At 41.6% G+C, this 27793-nt stretch overlaps 2 protein-coding genes across 3 annotated transcripts in view; one reads left to right on the top strand and one right to left on the bottom strand.

Moving 5' to 3' along the window:
* rhbdf1a (rhomboid 5 homolog 1a) overlaps nt 1-23604 on the top strand; it is a 29113-nt gene extending 5509 nt beyond the window's left edge. Inside the window, exons 2-19 of one of the 2 annotated variants that reach the window (XM_080906211.1) lie at nt 14219-14363; nt 14439-14578; nt 15074-15181; nt 16423-16636; nt 16949-17155; nt 17305-17427; nt 17495-17658; nt 17959-18207; nt 18307-18418; nt 18521-18595; nt 18746-18907; nt 18999-19099; nt 19189-19252; nt 19783-19877; nt 19972-20047; nt 20248-20348; nt 22393-22546; nt 22670-23604. In XM_080906211.1, the coding sequence (XP_080762337.1) occupies nt 14247-14363; nt 14439-14578; nt 15074-15181; nt 16423-16636; nt 16949-17155; nt 17305-17427; nt 17495-17658; nt 17959-18207; nt 18307-18418; nt 18521-18595; nt 18746-18907; nt 18999-19099; nt 19189-19252; nt 19783-19877; nt 19972-20047; nt 20248-20348; nt 22393-22546; nt 22670-23089 (2682 nt within the window). In that variant the 5' untranslated portion in view covers nt 14219-14246 and the 3' untranslated portion in view covers nt 23090-23604. The remainder of the gene's footprint in view (nt 1-14218; nt 14364-14438; nt 14579-15073; nt 15182-16422; nt 16637-16948; nt 17156-17304; nt 17428-17494; nt 17659-17958; nt 18208-18306; nt 18419-18520; nt 18596-18745; nt 18908-18998; nt 19100-19188; nt 19253-19782; nt 19878-19971; nt 20048-20247; nt 20349-22392; nt 22547-22669) is intronic. The other variant, XM_080906212.1, reaches the window with a different exon arrangement.
* A 318-nt stretch (nt 23605-23922) lies between these two features.
* aanat2 (arylalkylamine N-acetyltransferase 2) lies at nt 23923-26175 on the bottom strand. Its single transcript, XM_080906213.1, has 3 exons — nt 24846-26175; nt 24533-24687; nt 23923-24433 (listed from the first exon to the last, which is right to left on the bottom strand). The coding sequence occupies exons 1-3, from the start codon at nt 25012-25014 to the stop codon at nt 24128-24130; spliced, it is 630 nt and encodes a 209-aa protein (XP_080762339.1). The 5' UTR covers nt 25015-26175; the 3' UTR covers nt 23923-24127.
* Nucleotides 26176-27793: the final 1618 nt, after the last annotated feature.

Below are 27793 nucleotides of genomic sequence, written 5' to 3'. Positions count from 1 at the left end.
AGCATGACATGGGTATTCTAATACATATTCTTAACGTATTACGTCTTGCATATGAGAAATACACCCACGCATTTTGGCCTAAATTTAAATGTAATACCGAAACTAGTAAAAACTAAACAAAGACATTTTTTAACAGTAAAAACTGAAATGAAACAGGAAATTAAGTGAAAGCGAACTGGATCGGAAACAAAAATTTAAATCAATGAATATCTCATACAAATGTCCAATATCTACTTGTGTATTGATTAGGGCATAATGCCAAAGAGGCAGGTACGCTCCAGTTTAACAATGTAAACTCTTTAGTTGCTCAGAAAAGGATTGCTCTTTAATAAATAATAACTTTTCCTTTTTTTTGAATGAAGTCTCTTCGCAGAAGCTTTAAAATTACATCCCCCTTTTTAGTTGTTGTTAGTCCACATTGCTGCAAAGACTGCAGGACTGCATAGTGTCTGTTTACTTTTCCCCAGCTTTTTGTCAGGCCAGAGGGTCGGCCTGACTAGGAACACCCTGACTGATATAGTATCTCAGCACTATTACAGCAGCAATGAGAGTGCTGTTTTAAATAGGAAGCCTTCCCCCGGCCCACTCCCCTCCTAACCCTCTATCTTTGGCACAGCTGGTTGTCATATCCAGAGGCTCTGAATCCTCATTGTGCACCAGACTGCTAAACCCAAGTTCCCTGAATTGATTTGCACGCACACAGTTATATCTGGACAGTTTCAGCGCAGTCCCACCAACATCACATACCATGCACCAAACTCACTCCAGCAGCTTTCCCAGAAATGAGGGTGTGTTTTGGACTCCCGTGACTTGTCTTTTTACTGCCTTTTTTCGGAAGAGGTGGATCACAGTCAGTGGAAATGCTCTTTTCTTTGGAATGAGACTGAACCCTTGAAAGACCAACGCTGAGTAGTGTCCAAAATGTGCCAGTCATGCATCTCTTTAAATATTAAATATAGATGTTTAATACAAACAGATTTTAAGTAACTGCTTGGAAGATTTTGTGTGTTTTGTGAATAATGTGGCTTTAACCCAGGCATAATTTGCACATTTAAAAGTACCTGATTCTGTAACTCTTAACTTTCCCTTTCTCCTTCCTCTGCTTCTTGTTACACCGGTGCCAACTTTTCCTCCCATTTGCCAGCCGACAGAGCTTGTAAATTTAGTGTGCCAAGGAAAATGATGTAAAGCCTGTCTTTTATGGTTCCCGGCTGATCACGCCCAGTTATAGTGAAAGGCATCAGTCTGCAAGCCTAATATGTGGTGAAGCATATTCGCTTAGAAAAAGGCAAAAACAAACATTAACAATTATGCAAAAAAAGAAGTTTTTTTTTCTTGAACCGACCCGAGTTTGTGCCCTCTCGTTTTATTTTCAGTTCTCTCATCTTTTCCCACTTAGACATTCTGTCTCCTGTCTCTGCCTCGTTTCCTGACGGTTTGTCACTTCTCCATCACAGTAGTTGTCTTGGTTTTCAGACCACAAACAAAACTTGGAGCCGTCCTTATGTGCGTGCTCTCTGACCTGGAGGGAAAAACTGATTTCAGTTCCATAGACAAAGAAACTGTGTTCTCTTTAGTTACATGAAGAGTAAGGAGGCCTTCCCCTCACTGGGCCTGTGACTGTCCCATAGGACCTGCCCCAGCCTTCCCAGTTTTCCTGTGCTTTTGTCCAGAGTTTTCCATAGATCTTGTGGCCCAGCTGCACGCCTCTATTCTCGCTCTTTCCTCCCCCTTCATCCTTGCTTTTACATCTCCCTGATCACAGCTCAGAGCTCATGGGTTCACTTATGGGTGATCCCCCCTGCATTCCCCTGCGTGTTCACAAAGTAACATATTTAAGGGTCTGCACAATTAGTTGTGAAGTCATGAAATAATTACCCCTTCATTAGATGGAAAGAAAGCCAGACTTTCTGAATTAGGCTTTCACGAGAGGTAAACTGAAAACTATTACAAATGTGAAATTCTGCAGTTCAATATTTGTAGTATTCTGACAAAAGACAGAAAAAACAAAATAATGGGTCAAAATCAATGAATCTACCTTTATTTTAAAGTAATTTAGTTCAATTCAAATTCCAATTAAATGTGAAAATATTTTTAAAAAACATTATTTTCATCCTTTTCGTGAAAACTAGTCATTGAAATGCCTTAAAATGACACCACCTAATAATAGCTTTGACACATAGTCACCTGACTTTCTTTGTTCCTCAGTCGTTGCTCCCCAATCTACACTCTTCACAGCCTCTGCCAAAATGCCATGTGACTCATATTGGTGTCTCAGCACAGTTGGCCTCACAGATTTCTCCTGAGTGGGTTGAATATCTCAAAGACTAGATCAGAAGCAGACTGTTTATCGTTAATTTTATTCCTTTTTCACACAACTGTTCAAACAAATGTTGATTACGCGCGGCTGATTTGTGTGTTCCTCCCAGCAGTGAGAACTGGCTGTGAATAAGCACTTATCTGTTGGTCGGATCACTTCGCCGTCCATACGTTACGACCAACCAAACAAATACTGTTTCTCCAGCTTTTCCTTTCATCCACATATTTTCCCATGTGACATTCGAAGGGGAGTTAAATGTGTAAGCTGTATTTGAAAAACATAGCTGTTGTATGTGAAACCGAAAAGGCTGGCTCTCTCTGCAATACACAGGCTTCTGCTGCCGTTTTCTCCAGGAAGAAATGAAATCTCATCTTTATAGAATCAAGCTTCTTCTATCAACCCAGACAGAGGCTCTATTACAAGAACGCTGAATCTGTTTTGCTGCAGAAGAATTGGTTTCATATTCCCCATAATTCAGGCCTTTTTTCAGCACCTGCATGCACAGCTTTATGCTTTCACACACATGCCTACAATCCACTGCTCCTATGTAGCTATACTGTGTATTTTCACAGCCTCCAGTGGTGATAATCAATGCAGCCAGTCAATAAGCAGTACTCTGTTTAAGGTCCGCAAATCTCTCAAAGAGGCGTTTCCTGAAATTGGATGTGAAGGTTGAGTTCATATGAGGCTTTTTAGTAATAACAGCAAGTGTGTTAAATGAAATTATTAAAGATGGAAAGAGTGAAAACCATGATTGTACCTTTGTGAGACGGTCGAGTCCATCAGTTGCTGAATAAAATTAGCAGCTGAGTAGAGGGTGACTCATATTTAAGAGAATAACTCGTCATTTAGATCTTCTGGTGTTAGACTGAGCGATGAATATCCTGTGTTTGGGATTAATAAGTGTGAGCCGTAATTAACATTTGTTTTCCGTTTGTGTCTTTTATAAACACTTGTTGGGTTTTATCTCACATAAGCTTTTTATCTTACATCCTTGAAATGGATGCTGCTGTTTGCCTAATAACATAGGCTCGTAGAAGAAGGCGGCTCGGTTTGCTCATTTTTGATGAAAAAATGAATACTTAATGCTTTAAGTTTTTATTCACGAGTTATTACAACTATAATCAAGGCTTAAATGATTTTGATTGTGTGTTTCTCAAAAGTTCTTCTTCATCGCTGTGCGGATTAGTTTTTCATCTACAGTGCCAGTTTCAGAATTAATTTTTTTTCTCTCCTTTATCCTTTTTTAAACTGCTCTACACAACCATCTCCACTTTGGAAGCTCAGTGTCACAGCATCTATTCTCTCCTCTGCTTGAAACCGTGCTACAGGCCGCGTGTTATCTGCTCTCTTCAACAGGCATGTTAGCTTTGATGTCACACTACACAGATCTCGCTCTGCGGCCAGAGTGGGCGGCGACCCTGACTCAAACCAGACCAATTATTTTTGGCGGATGGTGATGTTCTCTTTTACAGTGGACAGCAGTGTGGATGTGTTCCTGTGCATGTGAGCAAATGTATGTTGTTTCCGTGGTCGTGTGGACCGGACGCAGAGAACGCACCCAGTTTGCGGTGTGTTTCCTGCCTTCATTTTCACCTCGCCCCCTTCTCTGTTCTGCATTTCCTTCCTTCCAGCCCTCCTCATTAAAACTAGCAGTAACCTGACCTCTGTGGTCGTGCTCGTGGTTTCTCACAGAGGATGTGAGACAAGATGACAAAGCTAATGGCTGCCCTTTGTGAAGTATTTTTAATCATGTTGATTAGAACACAAGATAAACCTAAACACACACTGGAGGATGATGCATTACAGTTTGTTTTTAATGTTTTATATTTTTTTAAACTATTAACATAACTGTGGTCTATCCACATGTCTAACTTTTGCTGTGTTTGAGTTTAGCACAGACGCTGCTACTAGCACCTGAACGTTTTTAGAAAAGACTGTTAGAAAAGGCTAAGGATGCTTGTTTAAAGCAAAACTCATAATCACATTTATTTTGGTAAACACTGAGACCTTTCAAACATGATTACCTTAACAGAAAAATATTATTTTTCTAACTTGTTTCTCATGATACATCTTGAAACCAAAAGGCTTTCCTTTTGACCAAAACCTTTTTTTCTCGTCTTGGCTCAAGCTGAACTGAAACTGCCACAGTGGTACAGCCAGACGGTTTGGGTTCAAAGGAAGGAGAGAAACCAGAGTAAACTGCGTTTATAACTAAAGAGAACGCAGCACAGCTGTTTAAGCCAAACTTGTAATAGAACATTAATTCAGATTAGTTACACAGGCTTACTGCTGACACGGTTTACTTTGAAAATGTCACAACTCTGTTTTAGTCCCATCTACAGCCTGTATATAGAAGACAGCCATTTGTTGGTGAACTCCAGCAGTGCAGCGTCGAGCTTAGCGTTATCATTGTGGTAGTCTTAGTGTTTTAAATCCGGACGTGACAAGTTAGGGGTGACGGTATGGTGTGAATGAGCGAGAAACCAAGAGACACTTCAAGCTCATTTTAGCAACTAGTACTACGTGTCAGTCAGAAAGTGGGGTTGCTCTAAAGCCTCCTTTACTGCCTTATTTGACTATACAGTGTTCGCTCGTTTATCGCAGGTGTTACGTTTTAAAAATGACCCGCGATAGGTGAAATCCACGAAGTAGCAAACTTTATTTTTTACAATTATTATAGCTGTTTTAAGGCTTTAAAACCTCTCACGACACACTTTATACACTTTTCTCAAACAGGCATCGACATTTTCACACGTGTCTCTCTTGTTTAAACACTGTCAAAGTTCAAACCGTTGTAGAAAAATAAGTCCAGTATTATAGAATGAAATCAAAGATTTAGGTTAGAGCAACATGAATGAATCAATGGTACAGAAGTAGAGGAAGCAAGAAGAATGAGTTGAGTAAAGTTTGACTTATCTGACCGTTTGGTTTCACTTAATGCGCCTTATAATCCTTTGACCTTGACACTGTTGTGTTTGTTGTCTTCTGCTAGCGAAGATTTATGTAAATTTGACAAGCTGAACGAATTCTGTACTGTACAGGAGACACGGCACAAGATTGATTGAAAATAAGCTACATCCGATCAGGACGCAGAACACAATCTGCTGTAAAAAAAAAAACAAAAAAAAAAATTACACCCCCCAAAAAATCCATGAAACAGCGAGGCTGCGAAAAGTGAGCTGCGATATAGCAAGGGACCACTGTAATGGGGACATAATTTACAAAATAGATATAATATTGTATTTAGTAAGACTTATGACCAGCAACTGAGCCTATAAAGTCTTAATGAAAGTCTTTACTGGTGTCACAGATCAAGAGAGCTGGGGCTATATTCCATTTAACCAAACTTCTTTGGTTATAAGGAATCGAGAATGGAGGTTTAACTTTTCAGACCTCAAATGTTTTTTTTTCTCTCTTTCTGGTTTCATCCGTCTCATGTGGATACTCCCACTTTCCCATTGTTATGTGTTTTCCCAGCAATGGATAATTTTCTCGCTGTTGCTCAAGCATGTTGTCATATTTACTTTGCAGCCCCCAAACCCAGTTTTAGCTGCACATACGTTTCTTTCAGTAACAATTCTTCCTCATTTGTGGCCTGAGCAAAGAAATCTCTGGTATTTCTGGTTATTGCTCTTTCTACACAAGCTCCGTCCACTTCCTGTTTACACTGATACCTGCCCTGTGTACATAAACGGTTATGTGATGATTTATGATGATGAATAAATAAGTCTAGAACTGCCAAACAAACATTATAGACAAACAGCTGCGCTAAAAGGTCTGTCCAGATGAAGATGGTTTTCTATGTGCAACAGTGTTTTAGGTTGAAAATGTATTGGCGCATATACATTTAAGGTGCATACCACCTTAACGTCGCTAACTCATCTTGTGCGTCACCCTCAGTAATTATCTCAGCTGGGAATTTGCTTACTGCACCATTTCCATTGATGAAGCAATGAAGACTTCAGCCCGCTGTAGCTTTTTTGACTGTGATCGGCCTGCACAATGACCCTTGTTCAGCCCAGTCCACATCAGCCCATACAATGAAGTCTTTTGTAGGGTTGATTCAGTCTGATATCATGCTGGAAACTATTTAGATGAGGATCACATGTTGTTCGGGCACGCCGTTTCTAAGATTCTCCTCTTACTCATTCAAGGGGAGAATGTCAAACCTCCTATAGACAATAAGATGGTTGTATGTAGTCTCAGGACACACCAGGAAGAGATGGTATTCACAAAGAAGACTGACTTACTTCCCTTTGTTGTGTAAAAAGACTTCTCGTTTTTAAGCTGTTCGCTTAACATGCTGTCAAACTGTTGGAGGTTTAATGAAAATACAACCCTGTCAGAAAGTCTGATGTGCATGCTATTGATCTTCTGATTATGGCATGTAGCACAAATAGATATCTTTGACATTTACATTATTTTGATCTGGTCTAACAGCCCTTGTTTAATTTGGATGCTAAAATCTTTTCATAGTTTGGAATTGCCTTTCAGATTTATGAGAATGCAATTGCCTGTAAAATTGCTCCCTGAATACCATTTGATTCATTTCATTATTACTTTATGCCATTGCCTTTCACGGCTTTTCTCAGAATATGCTGTAATGTTTAATATTCTGGCTTAATATCTAAAACATCTTCCTGAGATCAGGTCGTCTCCTCGAAGGTATCACAGCCTTGTTGAATTTCATTAAGTGCTCTCGACATGCATTTTGTGCGTACTTGCATGTGCTCTCTTATACGCCACACAGTGCAGAGTTGTACATCGGGACTTAGCTGCTGCTGAATTTTCCCACACTGTTGCAGACAGGCTGGAGCTAGAGATTCAGCGCTTTGATGATAAGCTTCTACAGCAAACAAATGCAGCAGGTTTCAGGTCTGGCAGCTGGAGTCCAAGCCTAAAACTAACTGCTTATCAACTACTTAATCCCAAAGTGGTGAAGGCCATTTCACGGTCAAATGATTCAACAGGGTGGTACCTTATCTAACTGAAGAGACAGAGACTATGCACACAACTCTCTTGTTATTATGTGAAACTCTATCTAGTTGTCTTGGCATGTGTAGTGTATATAACCCACGGTGAGGGAGTTTTTACTGTCTGCTGCTTCCTGAAGATTACAGACGCAAACAGCCCACGACTGAGACCTTATACAGATTTATCAAATGAGCTTTATTTTCCCTCCTTGTTCCACTAAAGTGAAGACAGGCCTTATCTATCTATTCTTAACAACACCGAGAATGGCGACGCTACAGCTTAACTTTCCACGACCACATGCAGCCACCTGTATATGCCCAGGGGCTCCAGTAGGAGGTATGTTGTAAATAATTTACCTGTGCAGAATGACTGAATAATTCAAGCGCTGAATTAGACACACGTGTTGTTGCATATGTGACCAAAGTGTCTGCAAAAAGGAAGCAAGCTTTGGCTTGAGTAGAATTCATATCCAGGTGGGTGCTATTTTGTTTTTAAACACATTAAGATTAAAGAAATATGATATCTTGGTTTCATTGTAGTGTAACATGTGTCAGCACTCCTTTGCATTGATTTCCTGTTGCAGGATATTAATGCGCGGTGAAGGGCGGGGACCTGTGCTGATAAAATAGTAGAGCACAATTTTCTAGCTCCTGGGCGAGATATAAGGCTTTGTGACGGAAGGGAAGTGGGTGCATGTCGTTTGATGGCGAATACAGATAGAACTTGTGGTGCCCGTTTCTTTTTACAGGGATAAACATCTAGTTCCTTATAGATAACTTGATGCGCTTTTTCACAGTTTGGTTTTTGTCAGAAACCAGCTTGCCACCCGGTGATCTGAAGCAGGATGTTTTTTTTTATTTATTTATTTTTGTCTAGAGGTACATTTGCAATCGACTTCCATAAATACACCACATGCACACAGCCTGCTGTTAGGAGGCCATTTATACTTTTGTACGCTATTCATATCTTTGGCTCGTGATCCTGTCATAAAGTAAACACTGGTGGGAGAGCCTAGCGTTGGATGCCATACAAATCTGACACTTGATACTGAAGCTACAGCAACTAAAAGGTAAAATCTGCTAGGTTAAAAAAAAATTATAAATCTAAAAGCCTGAGCTGAGATATTTTGAAAAAAACAAACAAACAAGGCAACGCCTGAGCTTTTCCACCCTTCTCGGCTGGGCATATCATCCATGCCCACCTTCTACCTTGCCAGTCGCAGCGGGCTTGCCCGCCCACTATGCCTGCGCCTCAGCTAGCTGTGACACTTGATCTAAGGGTCAGCTGCGTCGGATATTTCTGCTGCCTCTGTGTGTATTTTTTTAATGTCGTAAGGGCTGGTTTGCTGTGACAGCCTGTCACATGTCACTAGGGTCAATTCGGATGACTGCAGCTTTTGCTGGCGCTCACTTGCGCTTGACTCTCATGCCTGTGGCAGTGATTCGCAGAGTATTTTCTTTCCTGTAAAATATGCATAATAATCAGTGGAAATAGAGAGTGGCTTCAAAGTCTGGACCACACAGCTTAATTTTGTTTTCCCACTGCTCTCATACTCGCAAGAGTGGCCAGAAAAGAAGTGACACGTTAGTGGCATGTTCTAATTACTCCCTTGGTTATATCATAACTTGTAACTCTATCATCAAATCAACTTCCACAACTGGTGAAGTCATCTGGCAGTAATGTCCGCCGTGCAGTATACCACGTCTATTTTTAGCGCCTGTTTTCTCTTCTCCACGCCCGAATGAAATATCAGTAGCTTTGTAGTTTTGTCAGCTTCTTAATTCATCCCAGTTGGAGGCACAATGTGCTATATAAAGATCAAAAGCCACCTTCTACAATTAATGCGCAGATGGGTCTCAGATGCATGCAGGAACTACACAAGACACAAGCCTGCAGTGTTATTTTGTGCAAACAAATTATATTTAGATCATCTGTCAGTGTGAGATACCTCCGCCCATTTTCCTTGAATGACTGTATAGCCATGAGTTTCTACTCATCATTACGAAATTCCCTTTGGGGAGCTTCTGTCAACTGCATATTGAGACTGATTTAAGAGTGTTTCAGCTCTAGATGACATTTAATTTGAAGACTTTTTCTCTTTTTTTGTGCTGTGTATTTATGCTGCAAAGAGCCTTTTATGAATAGTGTTTCTAGTTACACTAGTAAAAGAATAACTAAGTAAGAGTGACTACTTGAATAATGCGGTTTCCCTCCATTGTTTCCAGTGTTAAGTCTTGCCTCCAGCAAGGAGAGAAAAATGAGAAACAATGGATAGTAGGAGCATTTATAGTGAATGACTAACTGTTAGAGAATGGGGGAGTGAAACTAATATAACCTGTTTGTTCATTGTGTCCCTAACTTGTTAGTCTGTCTGGAATCTGCATAGATTACATACAAATGTCAAAAAATCCATCAAGCAAGAATGTTTAGGTAATGCATGAGTGCTAATTTAAAGCTTGGCTATAGTGAGAAAACGACCGCAGGAACCGCATGCAGGAATTAAAACGAAAACGAAACCAAAATAAAGAGTATCGACGGAGGAATGAATGCTCGAGGCCAGGAAGCACTGATGCTTTCATGAATCAGGTGTCTTGATTTTTCACTCCTCAGATTAACCAGGTCATCCATCCTTCGTATCCAGCCTTTCTTCCTTTCCAACGTAAACCTTGGATGTACAAGCCATGCTGGGAACAAGCAGGACCCTACTTGGCCAGGCACCTTAGGTTCTGTCAGCCTCAGTGACACAGCTCTCTCAGCCACCCGAAGTGTGGTTGCAGCCAGTCTGCCTCCTGTAGAGCAGCACATAGCAGCAGAGCACACACAGTACCCGGAAACCAGCCAGCTCCTGTCCATAATTGTTAGACTTCATGTGGTTTTTGGCGCTGCCATTTTAGCTTGGCTTAATTTCTACCAGAGCTCTTGTGGAATGTGGGTATGGCATTCACTGAGATTATAAACGACCGCGGATGGAGAAGATTCCAAGACTGTACAAATGCGTCTCTGGGCTAATTATCTCAGAAATGTTTGATTCGTTAATTTGATATCTAAAACAACTGATATCGTAGAGTTTCATACCCTTGGTAAATACCTAGATAACTCATTTGTATCGGAAAAAAATGTTATTGTAATGTTAATGGTGATGAAAATGTAAAGCGACTGACTGAGAGCCGTAGATTGTGATGCAGGCGTGTGTGGAAAAGGCAATGTCTCTGATATAAAGGAGGTCACAGCCAGATTACTATTTTATTTATGAGAGGCATGTAAAACACAAGGCATATTTGAGGCATACAAGCTGCTGGACAAAAACTGATATGTTGCAGAGAAAAATAGCATGGCCTCCGTCTGAGAGAAGCTTTTTCTCTCTCTTGCTCCTGAAAGTGTCGGAGGTAGCACTTAGAGCTTCATCCTCCAAGCTTGTCTTCTATTTGACTTTAAGCCTCACCTGTGACAGCTGGGCCTCTGTTGTCATAAGCTAATGTCTTTATGTGCATGACTGAAGACCATTTCCCAAGTGATTACATTAAATGATGGCATGGAAAACTTCCCTGGGCTTGAGTTTGTATGCAGACTATAATGCAGCTTCCCAGACAGAGAATAAGAGCTCCGGTTATGCTTGTCAGCCCCGCTCATTATGGCCCATTGGACGTCCCCGCACCTGGAGAGATGTCAGCTTGATCTCTGTGTTTTGTTCGCCTGTCTGTCTTCTGCTGCCTAATGTGTCCTGGAGAGGCAGAATGAAAAACAATCCACGCTGTCGTGGATCTCGTGATTGAGTAGGAAGTGTTAGTTTCTTACAAGGACCAGCTGACGGCAGGGAGCCAGTCTTGCGAGGCGCTGTCCTAATTTATGGATGTGGGTGTTTTCCCTTTCCCGCTTTAGATGTGAATCTTGAAGTCAAAACAAATCGTTTGGAAATTTTTTTTAAAAAGTAGATTTAATCTGTGGTTGTGGTATGCACACATCAATCAGCAGTGGGAATGTAAACAGACACTTGAAATTGTTGCCATACGCCACGAGAAAAAAAAAAAGCACAGTCACCTTCATAGTAGACATTTGGGTGCGTTTTAGCCTTGAGTCCCCAAGTGATTGCAGATAACAGTGCAATGTTGAGGAAAGGATAATCCAGCACTCTGAATAAGTGCCAAAGACAGAGTTTAACTCCTCTTCCCCTAAGGATATCTGCTCCTGAAGGACATCCTGCCTGTGATGTCCAGTCTTCCTCAGACAGGGACCAGCCTTGAATCTGACCTTTTCCTTGCAGTGATTTATATTTTTTCACTGTGAAACGTGTGTTGGTGCAACTCAGCAATGACTATACCCACTGTTCCAGCTAAACCCCTCCAAAGACACGAGTTGCGGGCCCATGCCAGGTCAGCTGCAATGTTGATTTTTGAGAGAGACGGGAGAGAAAGACAGAAACAGACTTCCAAGGCACTTGGCTTGTCTGTCTGTTAAAAGTTAGAAGTTCACATTGGGATTTGACCAAACGCCCTTGCAGCCCACTGACCAGTAGACTAATGGAAAATTATAACAGTAGCATATGGCTGGATTAATCCTGCCACATCAGGTTATACTGGCATCTCCAGCAAGACTACTTTTACAGATGTGGAATGACTGGGACACAGTCCTTGCCATTCTTGCTGTTCCCGCTCTGTGAGATATTCAAAACATCTCTTTCAGCTGTCAGATTTTCTCTCTGACGTCATTTACATAATCTAAAAAATTGTTTAGAGAAAATGAAACTTGTGATTGCCTGTAAATGACAATCACTTATGCAAATACAGATGAGATGAGTGGGATGCAGCAGGCAAGAAAAGAGCCTAAAGCAGGAGGAAGCTTAGCGTTGAAACAATAAGAGTAAATTAGTCTGATTCCACCTAACCCTCCTTTATTTTCTGAAGTCAAAGCACCATCAACACAGCATTCAGGGCAAAATAAGTTAAAGAAGGAGTGGCCCAAGCCAAAGCAATCAAAACAGATTAAGCATAAATCAAAATTAGCTTCTGGGTGCTTCAGTTCAGTCCCAGTTTATGCCTGTCTGCAACCCTGAAGCGGATGCTCCCTCCTCCCTCCCTTCGCTGATCTGCTCTATATCAGGAGCCCCGCTGTTTGAACTAATGGCAAAAGTAATTAAATGTTGGATATTCTAGCTCGGGGCAAGAGAGATGGCTGTTGTTGCAACAGTGAGTGTGTGACTGGTGTCACACTTGTATTTTCCAAATGTTAGTGGCTGGGCAATGACAAAGATGAAGACAGTGATTGTTCTTTTGTGAATTTACATGTAAATTAAACAGATTAAACATAAGTGAAGTCACCGGAGGCCAAATATATGGGACAAAGTTGAGAATAATAAAAAAGTAAATACATTTTGCATGCTGTCATCGCTCTACTCATCAATCCATTTGACTCATCACCAGCCGGCTTTAGTCCAGTCTGCGGTGATAATCTGGTATCGGGAAGTGTCACTCAAGGTCAAACAGCAGTTGGGATAAATACCTAATAGGTGCATGAGTCCAAAATGTTCCACAGGGAGAGTGAATGACAGATAAACCCCCAATGTAACACCCTTAAGTGTATGCTATTGTATTATAAAGATCCCATCTAGATTTTCTGCGTAAAGTAGCACTTTCCCAGCATTGCAGTGGGAGAAATGTCAGCATGTGACACAGCAATTATACCGGTGCCCTTTTATGAGCCTGCAAATTAAGAAATATCTGTCAGGAAGAGGTCAGCCATGTTTAAATGTTAACACACTGGCGATGACCCTGCTGGTCTCATTGTGAGGCTTTCCTTCCAGCTCTGCTGAGATCAACTAATAACACTTCCCATCATCACTTGGGCTTGAAACAGAAGCCTGTGGTGCATTAAACTGACAATGTGGAGCAGATGTGGTCACTAGAAGGCGTGGACATTTTTTTAAGACGCTTGAACTGTAGAAAGAGAAGTGAGGACATGACCCAGTGTGGCTGATGAAAGCTTGAGTCAAAGCCCCTGATGTGATTTTATTTTTAAAACGAATAAAGAAATGAACTGCCATGTGAGGCATTTTAACCTCATGAGAAGCCCAGTCAGAGCTTGCACAAGGACAGGGAAGGGACTTATCAGATTTATTTGTTTTTTTTTTAACCGCTCTATAGTCTCACAAGTTCACACGTTTCCACTTTAAAGGAAGGCGGTCAGTTATTTTGTTCATTCCTCCAAACTGCTGACTGAACAGCTGATTTAATCAATGATAAATGAGTACAAAAAAATTCATAGGGTAGTGCTTGATCTTTGGAAGTGCCAAGGAGTAGAGTAAAGGGGGTTAAAGAGTGCAGATTTTCATAGGAATTAGGAAAATAATAGAAAACATACCCAGAGTTAGATGATGGGACAATTAAAGGAAAGGCTGGTGATAACAAGGCTGCAGCTACAGACGGGGATGTCTGATGCTGATGTATACTGAGCGCCTCCTGTGGTCCGCGGGTCTTGTCGTGGGAGCACATACACAGTCATTAGTCTCTTGTAGAGCTGCTTTTAACCGCAAAGAAGGATTGCATTTGGTTTTTAACTGTAGAATTAAGGGATTATGTTGAAACCTGCTAACTTCCTCACTCCGAAAAAGATATTTATTGCTTTAAAAAAAAGACTTAAGATGATCTGTTTCAAGGAAGGAGTGAGCTGTAGACTGTTCTCAGTGGTTTCCACTTTACTGTCTGATAATCAGAGCTGTGTGAAACTGTGTGAACGCCCATGCTTGAATCAAATAAGGGGCCTTAGCACCCTCTTGTGAAGCACTTCTGCAGCACAAAATCATTGTGATCACCATGTTTACAGCAGAAAACACATGTGCATTGTGGCCCTGTGGTATTTCTGTTAATTGCATTTGATACATTGAGGCTCATTATATTAATGCCATCTGCTCCTTCTCTGTGTGCATAGCTGGCAGGCCTGGGGTGGGACAGAGAACATGGCTGAACCACAGCGGGAAAGCACCAGCAGCCTGCAGAGGAAGAAGCCTCCCTGGCTCAGGCTGGACATTCCCACGACTCAGATGTCACTAGATGAGCCTCCCACATTTGTTCAGGTGCTCTTTCCCTTACTTTTTGTCACTGTTGTCATTTATGTGTGTTAACACTTTTCCAATAAATCTCCTCTGCAGCCGGTGAAGAGACAGGGTTTTCTGCGCAGTATCAGTATGCCAGTCGAGCCCTCTCACCTCCAGTCCCCACCCCGCGATGTCTTTGACACCCGGCGGCCTGTCTTGCAACGCCAGTCATCCATCACTCAGACCATTAAGAGGTAAAACACATGTTTTTTTTATTGCCATCACCCACAATATGGAAGTTTAGGATTAACACTTCAGGAAGCTTTAGAATTTTAACTTTAAGAACTTAACATCTCCTTAGCAGAGTAGCATGCAGTGAAGCTGTAGCCCACGTCTTGTTGGCTAGAGTTTGTGACTTTAGTTTACAGATTATGGGATGTCATGCAAAGTTAAATAGTGGATGGTGGCATGTTAAAAAGTAACTTCCCCTCCCTTACCTTTTTCCAAATTTCCTAACTGCTTCCCGTTAACATCTTGATGTCCTCTGCCCGGTATTACCTTCCTAATTTTGGAACTCTAAATGAAAACCTTTACATAACAATCTGCTTTGCTCTCTCCGCATGGCTGCCACAGCGCTATCCAGCTGCACATTTCCTTTTCACTGCCTGTTGTTGTCTTTTCTCTTTTCTTCTCCTTCCCCTTTCTTGTCCCTTCTCGCCACCTCGTGGTCCTGCTCTGCCTGGTCACAGCAGCAGGAGGGTTCACTTTGAGCGGATTAACACAGTGCCCGTTAAGGGGCAGCGGGCTGCACGGCGCAGCACCAGGAAACACCACTCTCTCTCCAGAACTCTGCTCAGGTACGCCAGGATGTGTTTGGTTCAGAATGAGGCTAGAGATCTGTAATTACTGATTTCACTATTATGATATATGGGCTTGATACTTTTAATGCAGCCTTAGACATTTGATCAGTATCAGTCCAGCTTCCAAATCACAGGAAACCATTTCTCTTTTAGTCACTGGATGTCGCATCCATGCGTCATGTCATCACCACAAAGACTTCTTTATAACTGAGTCAGAAGGGCATGCAAAACCAAAAGCTGTTATTTTCCTGTTACTGTTACAAACAAATGTTGTAGTAATGGCCAATAATGGCCATCTGCCAAACAAATCACAAGATGTATATGTTGTCTTAGAGCAGTGCTCATTAGTGAACCAGCATTTTAAGGATGACATGCCAGATTTGACGGCCCCGTTAGATTAGAGAGTATGTTCCTGGGCAGTGACAATGACCAGGCATAATCACGGAAGCCAAGCTGACGCAATAAAAGGCTCTCAACGTCTGTGCTTATCACGCAGTCCTATCACCAGCATACACTTCAAGAACTAAGGGTCACACAGATATTACATCGTCTTAAGGAAAGGGTGAGCTTAAGAATACATAAACACCATCAAATTTCCACCTAGCCTTCACTCTGCAGCTGGCAATTAGTGCAGAAACAGCTAGCTGGCCTGAATTTTCCTTTGAAGAATGTTTCCACTTCCACTTCCTGGCCTCGGGGAGCTGTAACATTGTTTGCTCTGGTACTTATTAGGCTTCAACTTAAACAACATGATTGCATGTGTATACATCAAGGGTTACTAGAATGTGCCGGTGTGCACAGTGGGACACAAATAAAACTTAAAAAGCATCCTTATTGTGTGTTTAATGGGATTTGCTGTCTGCTGGTGTCAGTTAAGATTAGGAAAGCTTAGTATGTTGTATTTTATTTGGCGCCTCAAAACTCAACTAGTTCCTAAAAGTGCGTGACAACACTGTGCATAAATATTTGGAGTGTGTAAATGTGTGACTTTCCCAGTGTATCTGGACATACGCAATACATGCCTAGACTTGTTCCCTCTCCTGTGCCCATTACTTAGACTATCTAGGGCACCTTTTTTACACCGTGGGAGGTGTTGTCTTATCAGTGCCTTGCATGTTTGCCGACCAACTCCTCTATATATTGCAAGGTTCTCTCACTCTGTCTTTCTTTAGAAAGGTAGGTGAATTTAATATCTCTGCGGGAAATGAAGCTGAAAAGTTGGTGTTTGTGGTTTTAAGGGGAACGGCGGACTGGTTTGGAGTCAGTAAGGACGGAGATGCCACTCAGAGATGGCAGAGGAAAAGTTTGCGCCACTGCAGCCTGCGCTATGGAAAGCTAAAACCACAGGTGATCCGAGAGATGGACCTGCCCAGCCAGGACAACATCTCCTTGACCAGCACTGAGACTCCACCTCCTCTCTATGTCCCCTCCTCACAACATGGCATGCAAAAGGTGAAGGGACACTTTGACACTACATGTTTAAAAAAAAAAAAACTGATCTAATTTAGCAGAGAGGACATGAAAATAACACTGCTCAAAAGACATTACTGTGTAAGTGCAATAAAAACTTATCTAGCAGGTGTCACACTGTTTATTTTGTTTGTGATTGCAAATAAATGTGTAATTTTGATGAAAAAAATGAGAAAACACAGGTATTTATGGCCTTAATTAAAGAGGGGAACTTTTTTTAAAAACATGTATCTAATATCTGAGGTAAAACATTCTTGTGAGATCTGCCTAACTTGTTGATCCACTGATCTCCAGATTGTGGACCCACTGGCGCGAGGAAGAGCATTCCGCATGGTGGAGGAGGTGGATGGTTACAGCGTGCCCCAGACCCCCATCACCCCTGGAGCTGCTTCGCTTTGCTCCTTCACCAGCTCCCGCTCAGGTCTCAATCGGCTGCCTCGCCGACGTAAGAGGGAGTCTGTGGCAAAGATGAGTTTCAGGGCTGCAGCGGCGCTGGTCAAGGTGGGAGGGAGGGATCCAGTAAACAGATTACATTTAAATACATGCAGTCTTTATAAAAATTAGCATTAATACTGTACAATAAAGAGTAAAACACTTTTGCATGTGGGCTCTATTTGTGCTGGTTCACTGATTTTGATGATATTTCTCAGGGGCGCTCATTACGGGAGAGCACTCTAAGACGGGCTCAAAGACGAAGCTTCACCCCCGCAAGCTTCATGGAGGAAGATGTGGTTGACTTTCCTGATGAATTGGACACATCCTTCTTTGCTAGAGTAAGACGAGACAAATAACAATATTCTTGTTCATGTTTCAAAGCCCCTAATCGCGTCTTCTTTGTAGGATATTCTGATGCACGAGGAGTTGTCCACATACGCAGACGAAGTCTTTGAGTCACCGTCTGAGGCGGCCGTGAAGGAGGCCGAGCCCAGCAGCAAGAAGGATGAGACGGAGCTGACAGGCAGCGCCCTAGATAAGACGGAGCTGGAAAGAAGTCATCTCATGCTGTGAGTTGCCACAGGGTTTGTCAGTGAGGCTGTGCTGATAATTTTAACATGAATCTTCATTCCTGGAAAGCAGTTTTCTCATGAAAAGTGCAAAAGATATGAGTCAGACAGTAGTGTTAGTTTAGATCAGTGTTTCCAAAAATCAAAATATAATAGACAATATAAAAAGCAATATATAAACTGACAGTGTAGGTTTGTGATTCTGGTTGGCGATGTTGTCTGACATTATCGCAAGTTGGAAATTTGTTCTAAAAGACAATGCACTATCTGATGAGGACATACGTCTCCCTTTTATTTCAGACCTCTGGAGCGAGGGTGGCGTAAAGCCAAAGAAGGAACTGGACCACCAAAGGTGCCCTTGCGGCAGGAGGTCGTGAGTGTTCACGGACAGCGGCGTGGGCAGCGCATTGTTGTTCCTGTCAAGAAGCTTTTTGCCCGAGAGAAACGGCCCTATGGCTTGGGCATGGTGGGGAAACTCACAAACCGCACCTACCGCAAGCGCATTGACAGCTACGTCAAGAGACAAATAGAGGATATGGATGACCACAGGTACAAAACTTCTCACTAATGAGCAGTTCTACCCCACAGTGGGTGATGTTGATGGATGTGTAGCTGCTGCTTATTAAACATGTTCTTTGTCTCTTCTAGGCCTTTTTTTACATACTGGATCACCTTTGTCCATTTGCTCATCACTATCTTGGCTGTGTCCATCTATGGTTTTGCACCTCCAGGCTTCTCCCAGCATGAGACGGTTGATTCTGTGAGTCCAGGCTCAGATGGGGGATGTATGTGCATTGACGCCTTGGCAATTTTCATCTTTCAATAATGTGTAACCTTTCTTTTTTTGTGTGTGATAATTCAGGTTTTAAGAAACAAAGGTGTGTATGAAAATGTCAAGTTTGTACAGCAGGAGAACTTTTGGATTGGGCCCAGTTCGGTAAGCTGTCTTTGATTATGTGTTTTTTTTTTTTTTTGTTGTTGTTGTTTTTTTTTGTAATTTGTTCTTTTTTAAAATCTTAGAGTTCATGCATAAATGTCAGCAAATTATTAAATTTTTTCCTTTATACCTCTATCCATTCATTTTTAGGAAGCCCTGATCCACTTGGGGGCCAAATACTCTCCATGCATGCGCCAAGACCAGCAAGTGCATGATCTCATCAGGGAAAAGAGGGACATCGAAAGAAACTCTGCCTGCTGTGTGCGCAACGATCGCTCAGGCTGCGTCCAAACCTCAGAGGAGGAATGCTCGGTCGGTAAACAACCCTTTATTTTGGGATCCTTGACATTTGCAGCTCTGCATCAAAGAGAAGCCGTGGGCAATGTTGATTTCTTGTTTTCAGAGTACTCTGGCTGTGTGGGTGAAATGGCCGGGGCATCCCAGCACTCCCAAGTTAAATGGTAAAGACAGACAGTACGGTTCAGTGTGCCATCAGGATCCCAGGTAAGGCGCCTAGTAGTTTCAGTGGTTGAAGCTTGCGGTGTTTATTTAATGATAACGACACTGTACTGCTATACCTTCTGTGCTTCCAGGATATGTCTAGAGCCAGCCTCAGTGTCACCTCATGAATGGCCCGATGACATCACCAAGTGGCCAGTGAGTATGCTGAAACGCCGCTTGGTTTTGAGGCCCAAACAGAAGAAGGATAGATCAGATTGTGATTTTTCTCAAGAGAGTCCAGGATTTAAATCTAGAGCTAGGCCCTCCTGTGTGGCGTTTGCATGTTGTCCCTGTGTTTGTGCCGGTTTTCTCGAGGAGCTGGTACCCTCAGCACTGCAGGGCAACCACCCACTTTTCCACTACTAAGGATCGATTAAATGCATTAAAATAGTTTTTTAAATCTCACCTTTATTGCTACGACTGGTAAATCCTGACACCCTTCTAATATTTATGTTATACCTCAAAACACAGAAATTTTAGATCATTTGCAATTTAGCAATGTTATCATCTTTCTCCCTGCTACTTTTATACTATTCTCAGTATAAAAAATGCTTGCTTTTGGTGTAGCTGAGTTGTAAAAAAAAAAAAATTTACACTACAGAATTCATTCTGTTTTATTTTAAAATTTTTGCCTTGGATATAATCAGGATAAATTGACTGATGTTCCCTTTTTCCCTGGCTTTTAGGTTTGTACCAGGTACAACACAGGGAACCATACCAACCTGCCTCATATAGACTGTACCATCACAGGCCGACCCTGCTGCATTGGAACCAAAGGGAGGTGAGGAGAGAAACATTTATTCCAAATAAATTGCACACTGGATGAATAACCACTTGATTCACTTGCTTAACACATGCCGTTTGCTTTCTTCAAGGTGTGAAATTACATCCCGGGAATATTGTGACTTCATGAAGGGCTACTTTCATGAGGAGGCTACTCTTTGCTCTCAAGTAAGCAACTCTGTTTAATACAGAAGAAAGAAAAAAAAAACCCACTTAGTACTGATTAGAAAGATGTGGGGGGGTTTAATGTTTAAGGAACTGTGTAGGTGTCTGCCTTTCTTTCCAGTTTTTCCATTCCTTGTTTTGGGTTTTCATTATGACTGTGTGATGTTATTATGTCACGACACCGTGTTCTGCCCTTTCTTTAGGTGCACTGCATGGACGATGTGTGTGGACTGTTGCCTTTCCTCAACCCTGAGGTCCCAGATCAGTTTTACAGGCTCTGGCTCTCACTCTTCCTACATGCTGGGTGAGTCAGTCGCTGGCAGTAGCTGCTCATTCAGCTTTCTACCTGGCAAAAGAATCAAGTACTAATAAAAGTAATAGTTGGAAAGTTTTAACAGGTTTTGTGGTGTTTAGTTATTGTTTCAAGACAACTTCTAACATGAGCTGGATTAAACAAAAAGAAAATAATAATAATAATAATAATAATAACTAATTTCACCAACCAGAGGGACAATTAACACAGTTCTTCTTATCAGACAGTGGAAATGGTCCACGTCAGGGTCTGTGTTAGCACCAAGCAGCGACGACAGAAATTATTAAAAGATCTGAATCAGGCAGGTTTATCCGCCCAAGATGTTTGCCACACACAAGGAAATTAGCTCTTGGTATCAATATGTCCTCGTATCACAACAAATCAAATACAGAGGCATCCTCAACACATATATGAAAGATGAATAGATGGGTAATAGAAGACAACAAAAGGAGGTGAGGACAAATAGTGCCTTTACAGACAATGAATTATATGTGGTTGGTTCCTGTTTGTTTATTAAAAAAATACACACTGAATGGGAGAATATGCCAGTTAAGAAGTGTTGAAATAGTGTTGGCTAGTTGATTATGTAGGCACCTGAGTACTGCAGGGATGACTTTTTCATTCTTTAAATTATATTATATTTATTGGTTGCTAACTGTGCTCTACACTTTTTGGAATAGTGCAGAAAATAAGATAATATGCATATAATAATAATATCATAAAGTTTCTCATACTTATGTGAGTTTTTGGCACAACAAACTTCACAAATTAATGCATCTTTCATTATTACTGAAGCACAAATGCAGTCACATAAAGTAAGTAATAATATTACCAGTCCAAGTTCCTGTGCTTGGCAAAATGAAGAATAATTTCCAGGAAATCCTCTGTAATATCATAATGCCACTTGTTAGCAAATGGCTTCTCTGGAATACATAAAAATTAAGAACTCGTGGGTAGTTTATTTCTGTTTTGTAAAGTAAACACAACAAGATTGTAAACTGACATGTGACGTGTTCATTTACCTTGCAAATGCAAGGGGTCACCCGTAGGCGAGAGTGGTGCATGCTCTACGTGCAACCGCCAATTTTTACTTATGTGCGACTGAACTATAAAGCACTTAGTAAATAATAATGTTCCTTATTTTGCTGAATAACTAAATATTCCACAATAATGTGTTAGATATAAATACAGTTGCCCAAACTGACATTTTAATATTTGACGTGTCAGATAGTGACAGGAGTGCACGCTGCATGAATAGGCAGAGAAGTGACAGGTTTTCTGATTCTTCTTGCTGACGCTTCACTTGTCGTTGCCACATTTGACTCCTGCAAATGTTCTTTGGTTTGGCAGCTCTGGGTTCATTACCCTGTTGGTAGCGCATCCTATAAAACTGCTGCATTCAGGAATTTCCTTTTTTTATACATATTTTTCTTTTAAACCAGAACGTTTGTGCAATACAAATTCAAGGGAAGCTCTGTTCTCCCCTCCATTGTTGGGGGGATTTAATTGTTCTCTGTCTTTATTCCTGTTTAAAAGTGTATATATAATAATGTTATTATAATACAATATCATTAGAGAGATAGGGGCAATCTTCTTATCAGATGAACCAGCAGTGCCTCATATGCAGTTGGCTAAAGTTACTCCAGCTGTTTTCCATGTGTTCCACGTATTCATTACTTGCAGTTATTCGCAGTATATATCAGACTGTCAGTTTCTCTTTGGTGTAGTTTAGACCTGTCAGTCAGGCAGCACAAAGAGCTGACCTTAAGAAGAGCAGTGCTTCATCTTTATTCAGTCTCTTATCTCTCTCCTGGGTAATTAAACAAAGTGCCCTCGCCACACGAACTCATTAAGCTTCAGTGAGATGGAGGCTGATTTTGCTGTTGAGCAAAGTCATTCCCACTCGGCACTTGAGGGGCTTGCCTCTTCAACACAGAGGGATTATCTTCCCAACACGTGCGGCTTTTCACCCACATTCACTCGCGCATCACACTCGTCACACATATGAACTATTTGTCATTGTCTGTCCTCCCAGAATCCTTCACTGCCTGGTGTCGGTGGCTTTCCAGATGACCATCCTGAGGGATCTGGAGAAGCTGGCAGGCTGGTTGCGCATTTCAATCATTTACATACTCAGTGGCATCACTGGCAACTTAGCTTCAGCCATTTTCCTGCCCTACAGAGCAGAGGTGATCACCAGCTAGACACAATACCTTTCACAAAATGACAAGTAATTTTGATCAGATATAAAAGACTGAACAGCTCATTGTGTTTTCTCAAGCCTGTGTCCCTCGATGCTGTCTTTGTCTCAGGTGGGTCCAGCTGGCTCGCAGTTTGGGATTCTGGCCTGCCTGTTTGTGGAGCTGTTTCAGAGCTGGCAGATCCTGGCCCAGCCCTGGAGGGCCTTCACCAAGCTGCTGTGTGTGGTGCTCTTCCTCTTTGCCTTTGGGCTGCTGCCCTGGATTGACAATTTTGCCCACATTTGTGGCTTCATCTCTGGCTTCTTCCTGTCCTTCGCCTTCCTACCCTACATCAGCTTTGGCCGCATGGACCTGTACCGCAAACGCTGCCAGATTATCATCTTCCTGCTGGTGTTTGTTGGACTCTTTTCAGGCCTCGTGGTGCTCTTCTACGTCTACCCAATCAAGTGTGAATGGTGCGAGTTGCTCACCTGCATACCCTTTACAGACAAGTTCTGCGAGAAGTATGACCTCAATGCTCACCTCCACTGAAGTGTGAGCACTGCAGGAAGGCATCAGGTCAAAAGACACGGACTGGCTGGGGGATTGTCTCCCTCTTCTATGTGGACTATGATAATATGCTTGTGTTATTTTACTCAATATGAATACCCATACCACTCATCATAAGGACTTATTTTCATCATCACTCCTTCACTGTCGAGTGAAACAAAGCTAAGGCACTTGTGAACCTCACCAAAACACCTAGCTGTCCTGCAGAAATGAGAAAAGCCAGCGCTGGAACAATGAAGATTTTCTTTCCCCTTTTTTTGTACATTCACCCTCCAGGCAAAAGATTTATTAATATTATTATCCAGGCAACCTCATACAAAAGCAGGGACAAAAATCAGATATTGATACCTTTGGTGCCTTGTTGATAAATGTACCAACTACTGCCATATTTTTGTTACATTATGCTGAGCACTCGAATGTTATCTCTCCTTTTTTTTTTTTATTGCTTCTCAAGAAGTGATTACTGTTTTGAACACGGTAGTGTTTTAGCTACCTGTCTACTCACATGTATTTGAAAAGAAAAGTAAAAAAAAAATCTACAAAATGAAAATGTCTGCCTCTCCTGCTTGAGCACATGATGAAGATCGCTTTAAAGTATTTAAACTCATAAGAATTCAAACAAAACCACAACAAGCTATGGGATTGTATTACAGCTTGGATTTGTATGGTTTATAAAAATAGAATTGTATTTACACTGAGATGTTGTTTACAGTAATTGCCTTCTATAATAATTAAAAACATTATTAATCTATTGTACAAGTGACAGAAGACTAGATAAATAGATAACTGAGAAAAGCAACAGGTTCATTTTGTTGCTTGAGCACCTAAATCCACTGTTGTTCCCCTCAGGCCTTAACACAGACTTAACTCCATGTTCAGTGGATCAGGGGACGCATTAGGATACTGAACCCAGGCCAGCTATATTCGTGTCCTCTTTTCTCCTGCTGCAGTATTTTGTGCTTGACAAGAGTCCATGTTAGAAATAAGTGGAGTGGAGAGTGCAGGGTAAGGATTGAAGGACTAGCAGTCGCTGTTCCGCCGTGAGTACGCCTGTCCAGATAGAGTGTACTCCATCTCTTGGAAGTGCATGTTAGATACTGTGATGGCTGATGGCCCTATCTCCTTGAAGCCAGCCTTGAGGTAGAAGGGCACGAGGAAATCCTCGCAGATCAGCAGAGCTCGACGGAGGCCTGGCATGCAGCTCACGTACTGCAAGTAGCGCCACAAGATGATGGAGCCCTTTCCCTGCTGGCGGCAGTGGCGGTGCACAGACAGCACATGGATGTGCACAGTGGAGCTGTCTGGGACATGCTGAGTCATGGCCTCCTGGTTAAATAGAAGTAATGTTATTAAAAAAAGAAAAAAGAAAATGAATGAGCCACAGAATCACAGTCATTTCACCAAAATCAGGCAATTGTGAAATACCTGTGAAAGCCTCTCCTTGTCCCAGCCAGAGCCGATGATGAAAGCTACCAGCTGTCCCTCTTCAAACCAGCCCAGAGACAGCTCAGGGCACTGACCCAGGAAGTTAAGAACTTCATCCAGGGTAAGTGGACACTCTCCAGACACAGATATAAATGCTGGGGAGGATTTTAGAGAGTGCGTCAGTTTGTGGGAGGAATGAAAATGAAAGCATGAAAGAAATATGCTCTCACTAACTCTGTAAATGGCACTAAGATGAAGTTACACATTAATATGTTGCTTATATGAAATGCAACGATCTTGCCTAATGACTTGCCTTCTCTTTCAATCTCGAACACACTGATGGCATCCTGTGGTGTGAGGTTCCTGAACTCGCTGGCTGGGAGTGTGTGCCGCCTCTGTTGCAGAGAGCTGTCCACCCTGACAGGTGTCTTCTGAAAGAAGGGTTTGAAGAACAGTAAGCCACTGACCTGTTGTGTCATCATGCCTCAATACAGCAACAACAGGAGCTTCTGATTATTTTACACAGTTCCTCCTGTGAGTCTGTCTCCTTTTTTCCAGCCTTTTTCTACTAGAACTTTTAGTAGCAGTCAGATAAAGTTAAACCCTGCAAACAAAACCTCCCGTGCCCTGCTTTTCCCACAGCTCTGAGTCCAGTCTTAGTCACCTCAGCTGGCAAGATGCTGACCTTCTCGCCTCCCCCACTCTCTCTCCCTCCTCCTCTTTTTTAACTGATCTCTAAGTGGCTGCTTCCAAGTAGGATAGCTGTCTGTGCACGTGCCACCGAAGTCTTTAAATCCTCTAACGTTAAACAGCAGACTTTATTGTTCTTGCTGTATTTTTTATGCGCTTTATACTTTGGATTTGGTTTGCACTGCCACATTAAGAGATTGACAAGTCTGTAGCTGCAGCAGTTCAGTGAGAATTTTTTACTTATTAGTATTCAGAAAGCTTTAATCATTCCAACACTGAGATAAACATTTGAATCAACCTCCTGTCAGAGTAGTTACAGAAGTCTTTTTTTAGTTTTTCCCTCTGTGTTAGAATATCTTTTTGTAATGGTAATATCCTGCCTGCACAGATGGAATAACTCAGGCAGATTAATTGTAAAACTGTGAACCTTCAGTATGAAAAAAAGTGTGTTGTTGAGATACTAGTTTTCATGGGCACATGGATATTGGCACATGCACATTTGCATGTCCTCTGGGTTTTGTCTTGTTCAGCGTGGGGATGTGCAGGACATGGTGTGACTGTTGTGGTGATGCTCGTGTTTTTAGAGACCAAGGGCGTCCGGGCTACTTTGACTGAACTGAGTAAGGAGGAGAGATTTTATGCGGATTGCTGTGGGGGTGATTTCATGCCTTAAAGAGATTTAGCACAGGCTAATTAAATGAGAGCGCACGAGCATCAGCTGGCCTTGGGTAAACCTGTTTACACAGACGCGTTTAGCTGTCAGCACAACAGTAGAATTTCAAAGGACACTTTGAGTTCACTCTACAGCAAACCACTTCATGTCATGAAATAAAACCACAGTGCTCTATATCACAAATTCTGTGGATGTGTATGCATTGCATTCCTAAACTTCTTCATCTAATAAACTTTTTCATTGGAGTTTCCTTTGTTAAGACTGAAAAAAGAAAGCCTTATTTCTCTGGCCCCAAGAGTTTTATATTTTATACTGCAGTTATTTGGCTGTACAAATACTTTCTCCAAATGGCCTCAACTATTAAAAAAGGAACATTATTATTAGGGATTACTGCTTCATACCACTCCTCCCTTTGGCCTTGGGCTGTAATGATGTTTTGTAAATCTCATTTATTCTGTGTTATCTGGACAGCCTGCTAATCACAAATACAAGAATATCTATGTGAGCCGGATCATCAGATGTCAGGCATGTACACAGCCAGAGATTGCGTTACCTTTTCTGACCTGGGAATCGTTCAGTGCTGAACACACTGTTACAGTTAAACAGTGACAGAGTTGACTTTCACTCATTCAGACAAATTTAGAAAAGGAAACGAACCTCTGACGCTCAAAGGTGTAAGCATGTGAAAGCTTATTAAACTCTGACGTTATGTAATTTAGCCTCGCTGACCCACTGACCAAAGTGTCATAGATCTAATCTAATGTGTGCGCGCGTGTGTGTGTGGATACACACATACTGCACACATGCACATTTCTACAGTGTATTATGTTTTTACAGGCTAGCTTGAAGCGAGCTTGTGTAACCGAATCCTCATTAAACTTTAAACTGGCTTACAGCTGTTGTTGTCTGAGCTGGGCAGCAGCTAATCATGACTGCAGAAAAGCTCTGAGACATTTTGCATCAGACGGGTGGAAAATTCTTACTGAAATGAGCTGTCGTTCATTTATTTATTCTTCTGGGATACATTATATCCATTTATTTAAATATCAGACTAGACTTCATGTTTTAGATGTTCTGGTGATTTAATTGTTTATTTTAATATGGGTGTAACCTCCTATGTGTGTTATCATACATATATTTGCACATTCATGCATATGTAGGTTCAGGATAGAGAATTCACTCAGACCTTCTTCACAGTCAACGCTCCCTGTGAAAAATACACTGAAATGTGATCCAAAGCTACACGTTTCCTTGGCCATGTGGCCAGTAGAGAGCAGTGTTCACAGTGACAGAAGACTCCTTATTGTCATGTTTATACACAATAAAAGATATAATCCAAAGTAGCAGAGTGCTTAAGTGTAATTCTAAAACCCTGTGTCAGGTGCTTGGTCTTCATAATGACAGAAACAGAGTATGCACACTTTTAATTTTATTTGATAATATACATAATATTTATTGATACTAGACTTGCCAGTATTCTGTTTGCTATTGTGCACACAGCAAAAAAGAAAAAAAGAAGAGAAGACAGACTTTGATAACTTTGAATTTTTCTTTGCTTTTCATCCGTTTACATGACGCAGTGCATAACATAGGAAACTGTGCTATCACTGAACCTTTTTGGGTGTGACCAAGTATTTGTCTACATTTAAAGAACACAGATTTGTATGTTTTTATCAATTTCAGGACCAACATCTTCATCTGAAGCTTGACAGATTTAATTGATATTGAGTGATGACTGCAAACATCATTTTACATCTCTTATGTTCTTCATCCACTACTAAACGTGTGTGCTTTTCTTCACGATGCTTGTAATTACCTTGTAAAACTCTGAATCCTTAAACTTCTGGGCTAATTTCCTACATCTACACAGTAGCAAATGTCACTGTTTTACTGTCAAA

This window comes from Rhamphochromis sp. 'chilingali' (assembly GCF_963969265.1).
Source record: "Rhamphochromis sp. 'chilingali' genome assembly, chromosome: 15".
Lineage (NCBI taxonomy): Eukaryota > Metazoa > Chordata > Actinopteri > Cichliformes > Cichlidae > Rhamphochromis > Rhamphochromis sp. 'chilingali'.
Note: the sequence above shows the minus strand (reverse complement) of the source record. Positions and strands in the feature narration are given on the sequence as shown.